Consider the following 19337-nt stretch of genomic DNA (forward strand, 5'->3'; position numbering starts at 1 on the left):
ATTGTATCATGGAGGGATGTCACAATTTGTTCCCACAGACCCTGAATCTTAGGACATGTCCATATCAGATGGAAAAAGGTGCCAGTCTCTTTCCCACACATCAGGCATGTGGTGGATTGTGTGTGTTTATATCTTGCCACTCTGAGGGGTGTAAGATATGCCCTATGAAGAATACAAAGCTGCGACAGGCGATCTGATAATTTGGGGGACACCTCCCTACAAGACTCCAGTGCCTAGCCCCACTCCTCATCCTCTATTGGTCCCACATCTCTTTCCCATCTTGGTTTAAGAGCATATGCTATTCTAGTAGACACAGGGGTTAAGAGCATGTTATAAAAAGCTGAAATCAATTTATGTGGGTCTGTGTTCTTAATTACTGCCATTAGAATATTAGGTGTAGGGCTTGGGAGGGAATCAGGAAACTGTGATTTTGCCGCATGGCGGACTTGTAGGAATCTAAAGAACATCTGATTCGAAATTGTGAATTCTGCTTTAAGTGAATCAAAAGTTTTTAGATGTCCGTCTTTTAATAAGTGGTGCAGATAAAATATTCCCTGTATGGACCATATAAACGTGTCTTGTATTTTGTTGAATTCAGGAAGATTCTTGTTGTGCCATACTGGCGTGTAATCATTGAACTGTGGGATTTCAAGTTTAGAGGTAGCCAAGTCCCAAATTTTCCTGTAGTGATATAACATAGAGAATCTATTGTCCCCTAATTCCAACCCTCCCGAGCCTGATGCTATAGCATATATCGAGTCCTTGGTTTGTTGTGCCCACCTTGGACATAGGAGCGTGAGAAACCTCTCGCTATCCATTTTACCCAAATGAAAAAGTTGTGACAATTGTGATGCAATGTAATATAGGTTAAAGTCTGGGAGAGCTGTGCCACCGAGGTCAGTCTGATTTTTGAGAGTTTGCCATGCCAGTTTATGTCTGTTAGCGCCCCACACGAATGGCTTAAGGAGGGACTCTAGAGATTTAAAGTTCTTCAAGGGTAGGTAAACCGGAGAGTGCCATAGAACATAGAGAATTTTAGGGAGTAAGATCATTTTAATTAAATTTATGCGGCCCCAAGTCCCAAGTGGGAGTTTGGACCAAACCCGGATTTTGTTTTTAACCATGGAAATGAGAGGGTCTATGTTTAGGGATACGTAATCTGCAGGGGATCTGGATATACGGATCCCTAAATATTTGATAACATCAACTCTCTGAAGTGGTAGTCTAGCTTGGGATTCTGGGGGTGGGAAGCTATCAATTGGTAGAATTTGCGACTTATCCCAATTGATTTTCAATCCCGAAAATGTTCCAAATTGTTCGATCGTATGGAGTGCGGTACATAGAGATGGGCCTGGGTCCGCCAAATACAATAGCGTGTCGTCGGCATACATGCTGATTTTTTCGATTAGAGAGCCCAGTCTTAGGCCTCTAATCTCCGGGTTCATTCGAATGGATATCGCCAGGGGTTCTGCCACAAGGGCATACAATAATGGGGACAAGGGGCAGCCCTGTCTCGTACCTCTGCTGAGGTCAAATGTCCGAGATGACCATCCATTAGCCACCACCCTGGCCTTAGGTGCCTGGTATAGCAATTGAACCCATTTGATACATTTCGGACCGAAACCATAACCCTCCAGACATCTCCAGAGATACCTCCACTCCACCGAGTCGAAGGCTTTTGCTGTATCTAAAGTTACCACAACTCGTATGCCAACCTCCTCGTGTGTAGCCTGTAAGTTCATATAAAGTTTTCTGAGATTGAACGAGGTGTTGCGACCAGGCATAAAAGGTCTGTATGTATTAGTGATAAAATAACCTGATTAAGCCTAATAGATAGCACTTTGGCGAGTATTTCAATATCAACTTGTAAAAGGGATATTGGGCGATAGGACTCCGGGTATCCAGAGGCGTTGCTAGGGGGGTGCGGCCCGCACCGGGTGACACCCACTAGAGGGGTGACACCCTCCTGACGGTGTGGAAAGCACTGTTTTTTTTTTTTTTTAATCAGCTGACCCGATCATCACCCCGCACTCCGCAGCCTGTGTGAAACACACACCTCCAGCGCCGTGGCGGCGCTTGGTATGTCAGTGTGTGAGCGTGCTGCGTGTCCTCCTTCTTCCTCCTCCTACTGAGCCAGCCTGAGCCTGTCACATCTCATCTCTCACACTGCACTGCAGAGTGAGAGATTACATCACTGACTGTCTTACACACACACTATTTCCATGCTGTGTCAGGCCACGCCCCCGAGCGTATGCAATTTTAAAGCATGACATGTTAGGTATCTATTTACTCGATGTAACAATTTTTTGAATTATACAAAAACATTGGGCTAACTTTGCTGCTTTGTTTTTTTTTTGTTTTTATTTAATTCGTTAAAGTGTATTTTTTCCAAAAAAATTGCGTTTGAAAGAACACTGAGCAAATACAGTGTGACATAAAATATTGCAACAACTACCATTTTATTCTGTAGGGTCTCTGATAAAAAAATATATATATATATAATGTTTGGGGGTTCTAAGTAATTTTCTAGCAAAAAATAGTGATTTTAACTTGTAAGCAACAAATGTCAGAAAAAGGCCTGGTCTTCAAGTGGTTAAGTTAACCCCAACCTGTAACTGGACAGTAAAATAAAAAGCAGCAGACTGATGAACTCATTTATGTTCCTTGTTAGCACATGAGAACCGAACCTCAACTGACTACCAGCTTAGCTCTGCAGTAGAAGGACTTGCAAGAGGCATATACCAAGTCAAATTCAGGTACTTACATTGCTTGCATTTAGGCTGGGTTCACACTATTGTGAATTGGATGCGTGTTTCCCTACATTCAGTTTGCATAGCAGGAGATTGTGACCGGCTCTCAATGAAACTGGTCCACACATCTCCGCAGCAGCTCCAGTGCGATTTGCACAGGAGCCCTGTTTGTCTTTTTGGTCCGTTTCAGGTCCGAATTCAGCCAAAAATTCCGGCTGAAATCGGACCTGAAACGGTGAATGGAGAGGCACCGGACTCCTGCTGTGAGCCGCTGCATATTCCAGTGTGAACCCAGCCTAGAAGTAAGAGCTGAAAAAATTTGTGTCTTTTATATTTGTCTTGAATTCGTCTTTAAGATAATACTGGGATCAGAACTAGACCAAATGTTGCAGTTTTAACATATGTCAATTACCCTAGCAATAACTTTTATTTTAAATTAATTTTTATTGGTTTTAGCAAAAATTAATCACATATTACACTTATGTGTAATACCCATGACAGCTTGAAGAAGAAAATTTCAGCATAATATCAAATCTAGCATACAAGTGATCTCAGAAATATTTAAAAAATGCCATACATGAATGCAAAGTGTGAACGTTTGCCATATAGCACAACACACATGCAGTTAACAAAAGAGTTTAAATGTAGCTCCAAATACAAAAAAATAATAAATACTAAAGCCTCCTTTTTTGCAGGTGAGGGCTAATTCTTAATGATGAATTCTCAATTCTGAATAATGAACACTAACTTTTGTAATGACTTAGATGAAGGTTTTTCACACTGTATTGTATAGCACCTACAGCCATTTGTTTTTTAAAATGCTGTTACTATATTATTTATAATAAGCAGACAAATACGTATAGAAAAAATAGGGAAAATGTAGCTTCAGTTTGTGTAATATATATAATGTGTGTATATTTTTCATTACTAATGATATTCAAAATATTTTTAATATACTATTTTCTGCTATTTATCCAGAACAGGGACCCAAAATATCTGTGAGGTTGATTTACTAAAACTGGAAAGTGAAAAATTTGGTGCGGTTGTGCATGGTAGCCAATCACTCTCTTACTTCAGCTTGTTCAAATAGACTTTGAGAAAAAAAAAAAAAAACGGTAGCTGTTTGGTTTCTATGCAGAGCTGTGCCAAATTTTGCACACTTTAGTAAATCAACCCCTGTATGTTTTTATACATACATATTTGAGTACTGGATTAGATTGGCAGCAGCATTAGCAAATGGCTCCCACTCCTCTCCAGTGAGGAGAGAGAGAGAGTACCGCTGCCAGTGGCGGCTGGTGCTCAATTCTCTCGGGCCCCTCCCCCCAGCCAGCCAGAAACCCTCCCCCCCAGCCAGCCAACCACATAATCCCACCACCCCCCAGCGCTCGCTCGATTTCTGCTCCCCCCCATCGTTTGGTCGGTCGCTCACCAGGCCCCTCGCTGGCCCTTGCACTCGCCCCATCCACAGGGCGGCTTCCCCCCTGCATCTCCTCCCGTGTCCCAGCAGTTGCTTCTCCTCCCAGCCAATTAGCAGTTAGGACTCGCAGCCAATCAGGTCTTAGGAGTCCCGGTCAATCCAGACTCAGGACCCACTTCCTGATTGGCCGGGAGGAGAAGCAGGAGGACATTAGTGAATATTATTTTGCTAATGCCACACAAATGGGCTGGCTCGGAGTGCAATGCTCTGCTCCCCGATCCCACCCTTTGTGAAGCCGCCTACTCTAATCACGTGCTTCTAAAAAAAAAAATAAAAAAACATTGGAATCCATGCGTCCGGCGTCCTGCATGTAGATTGGGGGCCGGACGCATGGATTAGGGGGTTTTGCCCCTGCGCCCCTAATGGCCAAGCCGCCACTGACCGCCGCTGCTCTAGGGCACAGTGCTGGATCAAGATTAGGCCCAAGTAAGTATTTGGGGGGGAACTGCACATAAAAGATTTTTTACCTTTATGTAGATAATGCATTAAGGTAAAAAAATGTAACCTTTAAAAACCACTTTAATTATTATCCTCTGTGGGCAGAGACCTGCCCTGTTGGACATTTACAATATGGCCATTGGGAACAGAATAAAGAAAACATGTAGTAATAAAGCATGTAGCTGTCTCTATCTGACAATGATGGTGCTTGTTAAAGTAATACAGTGGCTTCAATTGTTTGAGTTATTGGCCCAAAACAAAGATCTAACCCCACTCTGACTGATCATGTTCTGGGTTAGTCAGTGAGAAAGTATTAAATCCACAGGTAGCCAAGCACCTAACTTTTTGGGGTCAGTAAGGGTAACCCCCATATTTCTGTTAATACAGGTTTCCTTTAACTGCATAGCTCAAATCTGCAGTCCCATAATTGTTCAGTGTTACCAAGGATCCCAAATTTTAACTACAAAGTTGAACAGGATGTGTGCTGGCTGCATCTCAGCAGATGTTGGCTATGTGTGCAATAGATTATAACATACATAACTATGTTGTCTATTTCAGTTTAAAAATGTATTTGAGCTCATCAAATATAAACAGCTATATTGCGGTTTGAGCTAATAAATGTAACTATATGTTATACAAAAAGTATTTTTATATTATGTAATTAATTTTAGTAAGGCAACTTTTTTAATTATTTTGAGCCACAGGCAGCCATGTTGCCATATAATTTCAAATAAATATTTCTCTTGAAACTGTAATGCTTTTTTACTTCAGCATGAACTTTATACGTGGAATATGATTTCTTCCAGACCACAGAAGCATGTTTTTTTTAATCTGTCTTAAAAATGCATTTTCAGTTTGACATGAATAACTCATGAATACCCACATTCCAAAGCAAGAAGCAAATGCTCCAAAATGTAAGCAGTTTGAAATGAAGCTTGTTACATTAAACACACTTAGGCTTTTCTTCATTCATTCTCCTTTTGGGATAAAAGTTTTACTTAAAATTGATAAAAGCTGCCCATAGTAAGCACCCCTGTCTGTGTTAAACGGTTTATCTTAACCAGTTCTTTAAAGCAGAACTAAACCCACCAATGTATCTGTTTCCAAGCCAGTTACATTTAAGGCATGTCTAGAATGATAACTGTCACACCATCAAATGACTGGTGTCATAGCTGATCACATGTGCAGCATCATGGCATCTTTAGATCAAACACAGAGGCTAAGATGGCAGCTTCCTTGGCTGTAAAGTATAGAAGGGATTAGTTCTGCTTTAACTGCCACTTTTGCTTGAAAGTTTGATCTGCTAAAGGAAATCGTAAAATATCAGACTTAAAGTTGAACTAAATAGGATAGGAGGGTTTAGTTCTGCTTTAATGATCTCTATCAACTGCGGAAATTAAAGAAAAAAAGAACATAAAAGAAACAAAAACAAATGCAGCCACCACATCTAAGGATTGGTAAATTACATTTTGTTATTGGGTTTAGATACGCTTCAAGCTGCACTGCTAACCCCCGCAGCACAGCTCACTGCACATTAACACATATGTACACAGTATAGTCACATTATGAAATAAATTACAACATAAAATTGTTTATGAAGCTAAATTCAGTCTATAGTATTACTAGAGAAAGAATATGACTATGTAATTGTTTGTGTTAGCTGACCAGCTTAGGAGGATTGAATATATACTATATAACAGGGACGTGCAGTCAGGGGAGGCAGGTGAGGCTGAGCCTCACCTGCCATGAACATAAAAAAATAAACAATCAAGCTTCAAGGGTCGTAGCTCGGCTACCTGAAGTCCTACCCCACCACTGGTCAAAATTTGGGGCTCCTACGACCTATGGTTCCAGAGATACGGGGCTCCTTGTGCAGCCTGTCAGAAGCTACATACAGAGCGGCCAGTCCACTTCAAGCCCACGGACGTCATATGACGTCCTGGGCTTTGAGCAGGTATATCCGAATGATGCCTGTAGTTACAGACATCATTCAGATATTGCCGGTTTCAGCCGGCGAATCTCTACACCATAGGAATGATCATACCGGCCGTTCCGCCGCTTGATCGTTCCTATGGGAGGCGAGAGGGGATGTTCCCCCCCTCCCGCCGCCCTCCGGTGCTTGCTCCGACTCACCGTTATGATCGGTGAGGCGGAGAGTGGATCCGCCGGCGCCGGATGTAGATCATAGAGATTTCCGGTGGACCAGATGGTCCCCGGAGTCTCTATGATCGTCGGAGGCCAGGCGTGATGTTATGACGTCACACCCGGCCTCTCCATTCAAAAAAACGGCGCCGCTTCTTCTGGGAAGTGGCGATCGTTTTATTTTTTTTTTTTATTTCAGGCTTCCAAGCCTAGTGGTGAGATATGGGGTCTTATTGACCCCATATCTCACTATTAAGAGCACCTGACATGTCATATTGCTATTACAAGGGATGTTTACATTCCTTGTAATAGGAATAAAAGTGATCAATATATTTTTTTTTTTCAAAAAAGTGTCAAAATAAAAAAAATAAAATATAATTAACAATAAAAAAAAAAAAAAATGTTTTAAAGCGCCGCTGTCCCCGTGTGCTCACACGCAGAAGCGAACGCATATGTAAGTCCCGCCCACATATGAAAACGGTGTTCAAACCATACATGTGAGGTATCGCCGTGAACTTTGGAGCGAGAGCAATAATTTTGGCCCTAGACCTCCTCTGTAACTCAAAACATGTAACCAGTAAAAAAATTTCAAGCGTCGCCTATGGGGATTTTTAAGTACCGAACATTGGCGCCATTACACGAGCGTGTGCAATTTTGAAGCGTGACATGTTAGGTATCTATTTACTCGGCGTAACTTCATCTTTCACAAAATGCAAAAACATTGGGCTAACTTTACTGTTTTGTTTTTTTTTTTAAACACAAAACATTTTTTTCCCCCAAAAAAACGCGTTCGAAAAAATTCCTGCGCAAATACTGTGTGAGATAAAAAGTTGCAACAACCGCCATTGTATTCTCTAGGGTCTTTGCTAAAAAAACATATATAATGTTTGGGGGTTCTATGTAATTTTCTAGCAAATAAATGATGATTTTTACATGTAGGAGCAAAGTGTCAGAATTGGCCCGGTATTGAAGTGGTTAAATACAAGCTGGCACACTCTGTTTGCAGCAGACAGAGAGGATGAGCTCACAGTGCCTCTCACTTCTTGTCAGAGGCACTGAACTCAATGGACAGCTTGGAGTCTTGGACCAATGGTAAAGTACCATTGGTCCAAGCTGTCCAATAACAATGCTGCAGTGGAGGCATGCTTCTGACTGCAGTGTCATAGAAGGGGGCATGTGTCTAAAAGACAAATGCTCCCTTCCAGCCCAGCCCTCTTAACTAGAAGGAAAAAACACGGGTTTATGGGTATAAGGTTTACTCACAATGTTTTTCTCGCACAGTAAAGAGGGAGAACGAGAATCTGCTGCTGTTGAAAAAGTAATGTTTTAATCAAGATAAATCATATATTGATATGCTATATGTTATAACATAATAATGTATTATTTATCTATTTACTGTGAAATTACTGGTTTGAAGTTATAACTTCAAACTTCAGTACAGTGATACCTCCGTTCACAAACTTAAGTTGTGAAACTTTTTTCCCATAGGGTTCAATGTAAATCAGGTTAATCCACTTCAATCCTTGTTTGAAACAATACCAAACTCCAATTTAAATGACTAATCTAGGGGCCAGAAAACAACACTGTGCATCCAGGAAAAGATCATCTGAGGGCATGATAAAGTTGTAGAATTCATATGAACTGTTTCTCCATGATTTCCAATCAAGTGAGCCCACCCTCATGGTAGTCAGGGGGGCAGAAACCCCTATCTGAGTGGACTGGTTCTCCTAAGACTCTCATCTTGTACTGTTCTTCTCAATATGAACGTGTCAGTGCCAGTGGCGGCTGGTGCTCAAAATTTTTGGGGGGTGCAAACAAATTGAAAAATACTGAACCCCCCATCAATTGTAGCCTCACTGTGCCCATCAAATGCAGCCATTGTGCCCATCAAATGCAACCACTGTGCCCATCAATTGCAGCCACTGTGCCCATCAAACGCAGCCACTGTGCCCATCATATGCAGCCACTGTGCCCATCATATGCAGCCACTGTGCCCATCATATGCAGCCATTGTGCCCATCATATGCAGCCACTGTGCCCATTATATGCAGCCATTTGTGCTCATCAAATTCAGCCACTTGTGCCCATCATATGCAGCCACTTGTGCCCATCATATGCAACCATTGTGCCCCTCAAACGCAGCCACTGTGCCCATCAAATGCAGCCACTTGTGCCTATCATATGCAGCCACTTGTGCCCATCAAATACAGCCACTTGTGCCCATCATATGCAGCCACTTGTGCCCATCAAATGCAGCCACATGTGCCCGTAAAATTCAGCCACTTGTGCCCAGTATATGCAGCCACTTGTGCCCAGTATATGCAGCCACGCGGGGCTCCTGGCTCTGGCAGCACCCCCAACCCCCCCCCCCCCGCGTGGCTCTAACAGACCCCCTGGCTGGCAATTACCACCAGGCAGCAGCTCCTCCAAGTGCACCAGAGCGGCGGCGACCTCCGCTCCAGTGTGTGTCTCCTCCACTCCTCTTCCTAAGCGCCAATAGGGTGGCCTGGCGCTTTGGCCAATCAGGAAACAGGTTTGACGCCCTGCCTCCTGACTGGCGGAGAGGAAGGTTAGTGTGAAAACAGCAAAAATTAATTCACTATCGTCACACAATTGGGTGGGAACAGGGCCCCAAGCCCACCCTATTTTGAAGCCTATTAGAGCCTCTGGCTCTAATCAGGTGCTTCAAAAAGTACCACCTCAATAAAAAGATTTTGGGAAAAAAAAAAAGTACCACCTCCTCCCACGCCCGCCATAGGATTCCATGCGTCTGGCGTTCTGAAATGGGCCCGGCACATGGATGGGGGGGTGGCGCCCGTGTTTGTGTTTGTGAACCGAAGCAGAGTTCGCGTACTGAAGCAAATTTTTGTGACCTCTTCTGTTCCTGAGCAGAGTTGTTTGTGAACAGAAGCTTTCCTGAACCCAGATATCACTGTAATTTGTCCGTTAAGCCACCTGCTTGAGTACAGTTTTTGAAGCAATGGGGTTGATTTACTAAAACTGGAGAGTGCAAAATCTGGTGCAGCTCACAGTAGCTAATAAGCTTATAACTTCAGCTTGTTCAATTAAACTTTAACAAAAAAAAAAAAAAAATCTGGAAGCTGATTGGTTTCTATGCACAGCCGCACCAGATTCTGCATGCATGTAAGGCTACTTTTACACTGAAGCTCCTCTAAAACAGCGTTAAAGCGCCGGTAGTTTTTGCCGTGCTTTAGCTGCGTTTTAGCGGCGCTTTTCGGCCGATAGCGGGGTGGATTTTACCTTAAAAAAAAAAAGGTAAAAGAAGTCCAGTTTTGCGGCGCTTACAATGCGCTTTTTAAGGCACTTTAGAAGGGCTGCCTATTCATTGCAATGGGCAGGGGCGTTTTGGGAGCGCTATTTACAGCGCTCCCAACCCGCCTCAAAGATGTTACTTGCAGGACTTTTTAGAACGTCCCACAAGCACACCACCCCAGTGTGAAAGCACACACTGCGAAGAATGGAAGGCAGTTTTCAGGCACTTTTTAGAGGCTATTTCTAGCGCTAAAACGCCTGATAAGTGCCTCAGTGTGAAAGGGGTCTAAAGATGATAAAAATGGCTGCAGAGGGAGGATGAGATGTATCTTGGTCTTGGCCAGACTATAAACATGCAAACCTTTATATTTTATTCTTCATATCCACATCTGGGCCTAGTATGTTGGGTGTTGGGGCACTCACCACACACACAATACGATTAATTGATCAAAAATATTTTTATTTGTTAATGATCAGCTGCTGTGTAAAGCTGCACTACTTAGACCCCTTTCATACTGAGGCAGTTTTCAGGCATTTTAGTGCTAGAAATAGCGCCTGTAAAGCGCCCGATAACTGCCTCCCATTCATTGCAATGAGTGCTTGCGCATGCGGGACGTTAGAAAAAGTCCTGCAAGCAGTATCTTTGAGGCGGTTTCGGAGCGCCGTATACAGCACTCCCAAAACGCCCTGCCCATTGCAAAGTGCTTCAGAAGCGCCACAACATGGGAGTTTTTAACCCTTTTTTGGGCTTAAAAGCACCCCGCTAGTGGCCGAAAAACACTGCGTAAAGCATCGCTAAACCGAGCATCGATTTACCGCGAACGCACGGACGGCCCCAATGTGAAAGGCACAACATGCAATCATTTGAAAACATCAAATTTGACTTTTCATTATGTAAAGTTTTCAGTAGCATCTTTCTCCCTAGAATCCCTGCTGCATGTGTTGTATGGTGAGGGTCCTACAAATACCGAATGTAGCAAGTATTTAAAACCCAAAAATGGTATCCTAAGCAAAGGAAGGCCTGCCTGTGAAGATAACAGGAACAGGGTTGCTGCATCCACATACACCTTCATTTCAATCAGAACTTAAAGAGGAACTTCACTCCCCCTCTGCTTTTTCATCTTTTACCTGTAGTGCTGGGCTCTAATTGGAAAACAACCCAAGGACTCATGCCAACTCCACCTACCACTCTGTGAATGGGCTTCTGCAGCCTCCTGGGCTATGTGAAGGGCATATTCCAGGAGGCTAAAAAAGTCAGATATGTCATTCAGGCCTAAGCCTATGTGAGAATGGCGACTGGGTGGGTTTGGAGTAATCAAGTTCCTCCACCCCAAACTCACTCATCTATGTCTTTATGGATCTTGCTTTGTGCACTGGTGCACAGTCATGTTGAAACAGGAAGGGGCCATCCCCAAACTCTTCCCACAAAGTTGGGAGCATGAAATTGTCCAAAATGTCCTGGTATGCTGACACCTTAAGAGATCCCTTAACTGGAACTAAGGGGCCAAGTCCAAGTCCAACCCCTGGAAAACAAACCCACACCATAATCCCCCCTCCACCAAATATTTTGGACCAGTGCACAAAGCAAGGTCCATAAAGACGTGGATGAGCGAATTTGGAGTGGAGGAACTTGACTGGCCTACAGAGTCCTGACCTGAACCCGATAGAACACCTTTGGGATGAATTAGAGCGGAGACAGGCCTTATTGTCCACATCAGTGCTTGACCTCACAAATGCGCTTCTGGAAGAATGGTCAAACATTCCCATAGACACACTCCTAAACCTTGAAAAAGAACCCAAAAGAAGTGAAGCTGTTATAGCTGCAAAGGGCGGGCCAACTCAATATTGAACCCTGCGAACTAAGACTGGAATGCCAATAAAGTTCATGTGCGTGTAAAGGCAAGCGTCCCAATACTTTTGCCATTATAGTTTGTGTATATATATATATATATATATATATATATATATATGTGTATATATATATATATATATATATATATATATATATATATATATATATAAAACGATCCAGAAAAAAACTTTGTTTAGATAGCAGAGCCAACAAGCTTAACATAAAACAGCAGTCAGCACACATCAAAATTGTGTACCTAAATCTTTGTTTTAGGAACTTAAAAAATAAACAAAAGAGCTAATTTGGTCAAAATTTTAAATTGTATTAAATATTCAAAACTAATTGATCATATTTGGCAGCTTGGCAATTGCCTTTGGTTTTGACTCACCATAGTAAGGCAGCGGCTCAGCAAGACAGTATGCATCAGAAACTGTTACATAACTGTTTGCCATGGTCTGATCCGATCCTTCCCACTGTCTCATTAACACGTGTTTGTTAAGCTGTGCTGGGGAGAAATCCTGAAATAAAAAGACAAAAGTCTAGTTTAACTATCAAATTCAGAATTATGCACAAACGTATCATTATGGGGATTTTCTATTTAAAATGTACCAAAACTATGTAATATAAGCCTACCCCAATTTAACTAATGTATCCAATTAATTTGTATCCAATCAGCCAGGCTCTTGTACTACTGTACATAGTTGTTGGTAGATCTAAAGGTGATTGTCCAATCAGATTGTAACATGTGTGGTGAGCTTAAAGTGTTTGTTACCCTAAAAAAATAAAATAACACAGAACCTTTTTCTATAAAAAATGTTATATAGCACAGTGCTTGTGCTGTGTAATTTTTCCCCCTTATCACCTAAAAAACCTGGCTGATCCTGCCTGGCTAAACCCTCCCCCCTGTAAACTGACCACAGTTTATCATTGCTGCTGAGCCCTGACACTGTGGTCAGTTTACAGGCCTCCGTCATCCGTAGCCCTGCTCTGTCCTTCTCAGTCCTCCACTGTGCTTCTCTCCCCCCTCCCTCTATGCCTGTCTGCTCGTGTCTGTGGCCGCCCCCTCCCCTCCTGCTGCTGTTATAACTACCATAAAAACCTCCCATCCCCTCTGTAACATAACAATATGTGTCCCTGTGCCTGTGTTTATAAAAAAGCTGCCAATATGTACCTATATCAGAGCGTCTCCCAGTGCTCACGTGACTCCTCGGCTCTCTTTCATCTCTCCTCTACTCCTCCCCAGCCGACGTCAGTGGCAGTGCTCGGCCCCGCCCGCTATAGCTGTCAGCCGGGCAGAGAAGAGAACCGAGGAGTCACGTGAGCGTACAAATTGTCAGCTTTTTTTATATAACACAGGGACTCATATCGTTGTGTTACAGAGGGGATGTAAGGATTTTATTATATTGGCTAAACAACCACTTTAAGTAAACAAGACAAATTATGGCTAAATAGCAGAAGAAATTTTCTTTATATTTCTCTGTCTCACATACTTAGAAACATTTTGAGATGAAATGTTTTTGATAACAAACAGTGGAAAGCACCCTTTTTTTATATATAGTGGAGAGGGAAAGTATACATGGACTAAAGAAAGTGGTGTTCTTTTCCTAAACAGTATTCGTAAACATACAGCTCCCTTTGTTGTTGCTAATATTATTATTTTTATTTTAATAACAGTTTACTTTTTCCCTCCCCCAGTCTGAGTGGTGCTGTACAGGGACTGCAAGAAGTTGTTGAGGTTAAATTCATGTATTTAGGATTCTTGCATTTAAAATGATATTTTTAAGGATGTGTTATTGAATATAGAGCTGCATTAATCTACATTTGCCTGGAGTTCAGCTGTAGTTTGTTTGTTATTACTGACAAAAATCTTCTTATTTAAAGAATGCCACATGAGTATTATTTGTATGTAATGTAGTTAAAGAATATGTTACCCCAACATTTCTGATTCCTGATATGTGTCTTTGTGTGAAATACCTGGTGATCCTGCCAGTCCCCCTGCTTATCTATTCCGAACTGACCAGGCTAGGCATGAGAGCACAGCCTAATGTGGACGGTTTTCTGGCTGTGTTGGGAGCACAGCTTGCCTGCCCTCCAATGGTCAGACTTGTGCTGGCACTCCCCCCTGCACAGCTCCTCACTGGGAAGATCAGTGTGCTGCTGTTTCTCCACTCTTGCCTCTCTAAGCCCCTTATGCAGCGGAGAACAGAGATTATGTGATCACTTATAAAAAAAGAAGGAGAAAAGGTATTTATAATTTTTTTTTTCATTTATACACACAAATGTTTTGCTTTTCATTTCAATTTTAAACCAAATGGGTTGTTCTATAAGGTAAGGGTTCCCATATGCTTTACTTGGTAAAGCTCAAGGGAACATTTGCATTTTCCCTTAAAAAAGTTTTCCTTTCAGCACTATTTGTTTGACACGCAAGGAGCAAAAAATAGGTTTGCGTAACACGTTAGCATACATTAAGATAAGGTCAAGTTAGGTTGGTGACAACATAATACAGTGGAACCTTGGATTGCGAATAAAGCGGTTTACGAGCGTTTGGCATAACCAGCTATTTTTTTTTTTAAAACCTGTCTCCATTTGTGAGCGTTGTCTCGCAAGACGAGCAGGATTCAAGCCATTGGGGTGTGCAGAACCGCATTTGGCCAGAGGTGCGGGGCGCCGGTGACGCGCGGAGACGATCGGAGACACTCCGTTCCCGAGTGTCCAATTTGAAGCACCTTGTAGATTTATTAGGAGAGTTAAAAACTCATAAGATTATTCATAAGATTTTAACTCTGTTAATAAGTCTACAAGGTGCTGCAGAGTTTTCTTTTCTATACATTGGAGTCTGGGTGATCTCCGTTGTTTGCTTTGCACCTGAAGGACATGTTTTTTGGGTGTGTGCTGCCCTGACCAACTTATACACTTTATATATATATAGGAAGGCCAGTATGGTGGCTTGAAATTATGGGAGGAGCCCGGGGGGTATTTAAGCAGACCACCCATGATGGTCTGTGTCGGTTTCAGTGCGCGGTATTACGTCACCAGGCCAACTTTGCCAACTCACTGCGTGTCCGTGAGTTCGTGCTTTCGAGATCCAGGGAGTTGCAGTTCCCCGTTCGCAGGTTTTCGTTGACCATTACACGCTCGCTGTCGCAGGTAGGACTTGTTGTTACCGTTCCTACGAAACTCGAATCATTATGTTATCATGTTCCCCTTCGTAAACTGCCCTTACGGCTTCCTAGGTCTTACTATGTCATTCGCATGTATTCGCACTTTCTGCCTAGCTCTGTTCCTTATTCGAGCCCAGTCGCATCTGCGATGTAACGACTCGTGGTAGCCCTCCGGTCGGCACCATTCGTATTTAGCCGACTAGGCATTACAAACCATACGAATAGCATACCGTCCAGCAGACCAGGGCACACTTCAGGTCTACTTTATGTTGTTAGTCTTGTGACGTGTTTATGTGGTTCATATCTCTCCGGGCAGAGGGCTCCGACGATAAAAAGGAAGGCCAGTATGGTGGCCTGAAATTATGGGAGGAGCCCGGGGGGTATTTAAGCAGACCACCCATGATGGTCTGTGTCGGTTCCAGTGCGCGGTACCCACCCACCCATTCCCCTTCTCAGGGTACTTCTCAATTTCTCTACAGAAAAATCCATTTACTTTCTCAAGGTATGCACCCTTCTCTTGGCATACCGTCCAGCAGACCAGGGCACACTTCAGGTTTACTTTATGTTGTTAGTCTTGTGGCGTGTTTATGTGGTTCATATCTCTCCGGGCAGAGGGCTCCAACCATAAATATATATATATATATATATATATATATATATATATATATACACAGTATCTCACAAAAGTGAGTACACCCCTCACATATTTGTAAATATTTTATTATATCTTTTCATGTGACAATACTGAAGAAATGACACTTTGCTACAATGTAAAGTAGTGTGTACAGCTTGTATAACAGTGTAAATTTGCTGTCCCCTCAAAAATAATTCAACATACAGCGATTAATATCTAAACCGCTGGCAACAAAAGTGAGTACACCCCTAAGTGAAAATGTCCAAATTGGGTCCAATTAGCCATTTTCCCTCCCCGTGTCATGTGACTCATTAGTGTTACAAGGTCTCAGGGGTGAATGGGGAGAAGGTATATTAAATGGTGTCTAAATTTGGTGTTATCGCTCTAACTCTCTCATACTGGTAACTGGAAGTTCAACATGGCACCTCATGGCAAAGAACTCTCTGAGGATCTGAAAAAAAGAATTGTTGCTCTACATAAAGATGGCCTAGGCCAGTGATGGTGAACCTTGGCACCCCAGATGTTTTGAAACTACATTTCCCATGATGCTCATGCACTCTGTAGTGTAGTGGAGCATCATGGGAAATGTAGTTCCAAAACATCTGGAGTGCCAAGGTTCACCATCACTGGCCTAGACTATAAGAAGGTTGCCAAAACCCTGAAACTGAGCTGCAGCACAGTGGCCAAGACCACACAGCGGTTTAACAGGACAGGTTCAACTCAGAACAGGCTTCGCCATGGTCAACCAAAGAAATTGAGTGCACATGCTCAGCGTCATATCCAGAGGTTGTCTTTGAGAAATAGACATATGAGTGCTGCCAGAATTGCTGCAGAGGGTTGGAGGGTCAGCCTGTCAGTGCTCAGACCATACGCTGCACACTGCATCAAATTGGTCTGCATGGGTGTCGTCCCAGAAGGAAGCCTCTTCTAAAGATGATGCACAAGAAAGCCTGCAAACAGTTTGCTGAAGACAAGCAGACTAAGGACATGGATTACTGGAACTATGTCCTGTGGTCTGATGAGACCAAGATAAACTTATTTGGTTCAGATAGTGTCAAGCGTGTGTGGCGGCAAACAGGTGAGGAGTACAAAGACAAGTGTGTCTTGCCTACAGTCAAACATGGTGGTGGGAGTGTCATGGTCTGGGGCTGCATGAGTGCTGCCAGCAGTGGGGAGCTACAGGTAATTAAGGGAATCATGAATGCCAACATGTACTGTGACATACTGAAGCAGAGCATGATCCCCTCCCTTCGAAAACTGGGCCATAGGGCAGTATTCCAAGATGACCACTGCCTTACTAAAGAAGCTGAGGGTAAAGGTGATGGACATGTCTCCAGACCTAAACCCTATTGAGCATCTGTGGGGCATCCTCAAACAGAAGGTGGAGGAGCACAAGGTCTCTAACACACACCAGCTCTGTGATGTCGTCATTGAGGAGTGGAAGAGGACTCTAGTGGCGACCTGTGAAGCTTTGGTGAACTCCATGCCCAAGAGGGTTAAGGCAGTGCTGGAAAATAATGGTGGCCACACAAAATATTGACACATTGGGATTATTTTGGACATTTTAGACATTAATGGCTGTGTGTTGAGTTATTTTGAGGGGACAGCAAATTTACACTGTTATACAAGCTGTACACTCACTACTTTACATTGTAGCAAAGTGTAATTTCTTCAGTGTTGTCACATGAAAACATATAATAAATATTTACAAAAATGTGAGGGGTGTACTCACTTTTGTGAGATACTATGTGTATATATATATATATATTTACATGTTAAAATATTTATATATATATTTACATGTTAAAATATTTTTTCTCTTGCATATGAGTTTTAGGGGCACTTTTTTTGTCTTTACAACCATTTGTGTATCAACCTGATGAAGGGGGATACCTTTGAACCCCTGAAAGGTGTTGGCTATTTAGCATTGTTCTGTTGAACAAAAGCTGACATTAATTTTTTTTGGATTCTCAGCTCATTGGTCTAGCACTCTTTTTGGAGTTTATATAAGTAGCTTTGAAACTTGAGGCCCCGTTTTCATAGGGGCACCCTGTTTGTGTAACCTCACTGGGTGGTTATTAAAATAGTATGTGGTCTTCCTCATAAGAATACATTATTCCAATAATTTCTATTGCAGCATTATTATCATAAATATTCAGTAGTAACACGCATCCGCTCAAGCAGAGGCTGTAAATCTTGTCCAGCTTTAGGTAAGTTGCTACAACAAGAACCCAGTAAAGTTACAATCTGAGGTCTACATTGCTATTTTAATTTTGCCTAGGAAAACAAGGGGTGTCATTTCCAAACCAATGTTTTAATCGTATCCTTTAAGACTATTTAGGAATCTTCAGAAGCTAATGACTGCGGATTGTTGTTGCTGCCTTCTGTGGGGGCTGTTGATGTTCATTAAAAATACAGTTTTGCAATTATATTAGGAGCCTGTAAATATCTTCCAGATCTTAAGCCAAAGACACATTTTTGTATGCATGCCAAGAAGATTTGGAATTCTGGCTTGAGAAATAGAAGAATGGAGGAAGTGGTAATGTGTTTAAAAAGAAAACACAATGTCATGTTTCAGATTTTTGTAAATCCCCTTTCTCCCTGCATTAACCTTTTGTGACTGTTAAAGAAGTCAAAAACAGTATAAAAAGATCATCTGTAATATTATTCTTTTACAATAGGTTTTATTAAGATTCAATCCAATAGAATGGATCAACAATGAGGTGGTTACAATGTTTATGAGACGTACAAAAAGACAAATGCCATGAAACAAACTAATCGACAATGCACAAAATACAAAAATGTGTTTCAAATTCAGTATTACGGTTTAACGGAAATCCATAAATCACTAAATGAGTGGATTTAAGTGTCTGATTACAGTGCATGTTGACTTTCGGCGAGGAAATCCAGTTGAACATGGTAAAACATAACATCTGTAATATTATTCATATAAGTTGATAAGTTGAGTGACTCTTCATTGAGGATGTGGCTAACAGATTTGCAAGGATTAATGTTTTCTCAACTCTGGGGTGCTATCTGAGTTCTTCTGGGGTGCTGTTGCAAATGCCCAAAAATTGCCCCAAATTTGTCATTTTGGTGGGTGAACCAAGCATGCATTTTTTGTAACAGGAAGCCACAGGTTTTTATGGTGCAGCATTACAACCTTGGACTTCTTGAAGGCCAGCTGTCGGTGACATATAAACCAATTAGGTCAATGGTTGCTAAGGAGCATGTCGGGCACTTGCATAGTACATACTCCAAAGACCCACACTTCCTCTTCCCAGGGTTGTCTCCACTCATTCAAAGTGATCCAATGGAAATGTTATTTCATATTTTGTGAGCATCAGTCTGAAAAAAACACTAGTGGCAGTGAAATGTATTAAATATGGAAATATAGAATTTAAAAAGTGTGCTTAGTAGTGATGTAAAAATGTGTATTGCCTTAACGCAGCTTTATAAATTAGACAACCTTTCCTTGGCTTCATACTTAAGGAAAGTGTAAATTTAAAGCAAATGGTAAAGCTGAATTGCAGGCAGATATAAAAGACATCAATTAATGCAGTTATATATTTAATAATAAATCATTAAATGCATTTCACATGTATTAAAT

The 19337-nt window shown here is 42.0% G+C and overlaps 1 protein-coding gene across 2 annotated transcripts in view; it reads right to left on the minus strand.

The window, feature by feature from the left end:
• LOC141128410 (bile acid receptor-like) overlaps positions 1 to 19337 on the minus strand; it is a 159638-nt gene that overhangs the window by 51234 nt on the left and 89067 nt on the right. For both annotated transcript variants that reach the window (XM_073615693.1, XM_073615692.1), the window contains exon 2: positions 12321 to 12450. In XM_073615693.1, the coding sequence (XP_073471794.1) occupies positions 12321 to 12414 (94 nt within the window). In that variant the 5' untranslated portion in view covers positions 12415 to 12450. The remainder of the gene's footprint in view (positions 1 to 12320; positions 12451 to 19337) is intronic.

Source organism: Aquarana catesbeiana, linkage group LG02 (genome assembly GCF_042186555.1).
Source record: "Aquarana catesbeiana isolate 2022-GZ linkage group LG02, ASM4218655v1, whole genome shotgun sequence".
NCBI lineage: Eukaryota > Metazoa > Chordata > Amphibia > Anura > Ranidae > Aquarana > Aquarana catesbeiana.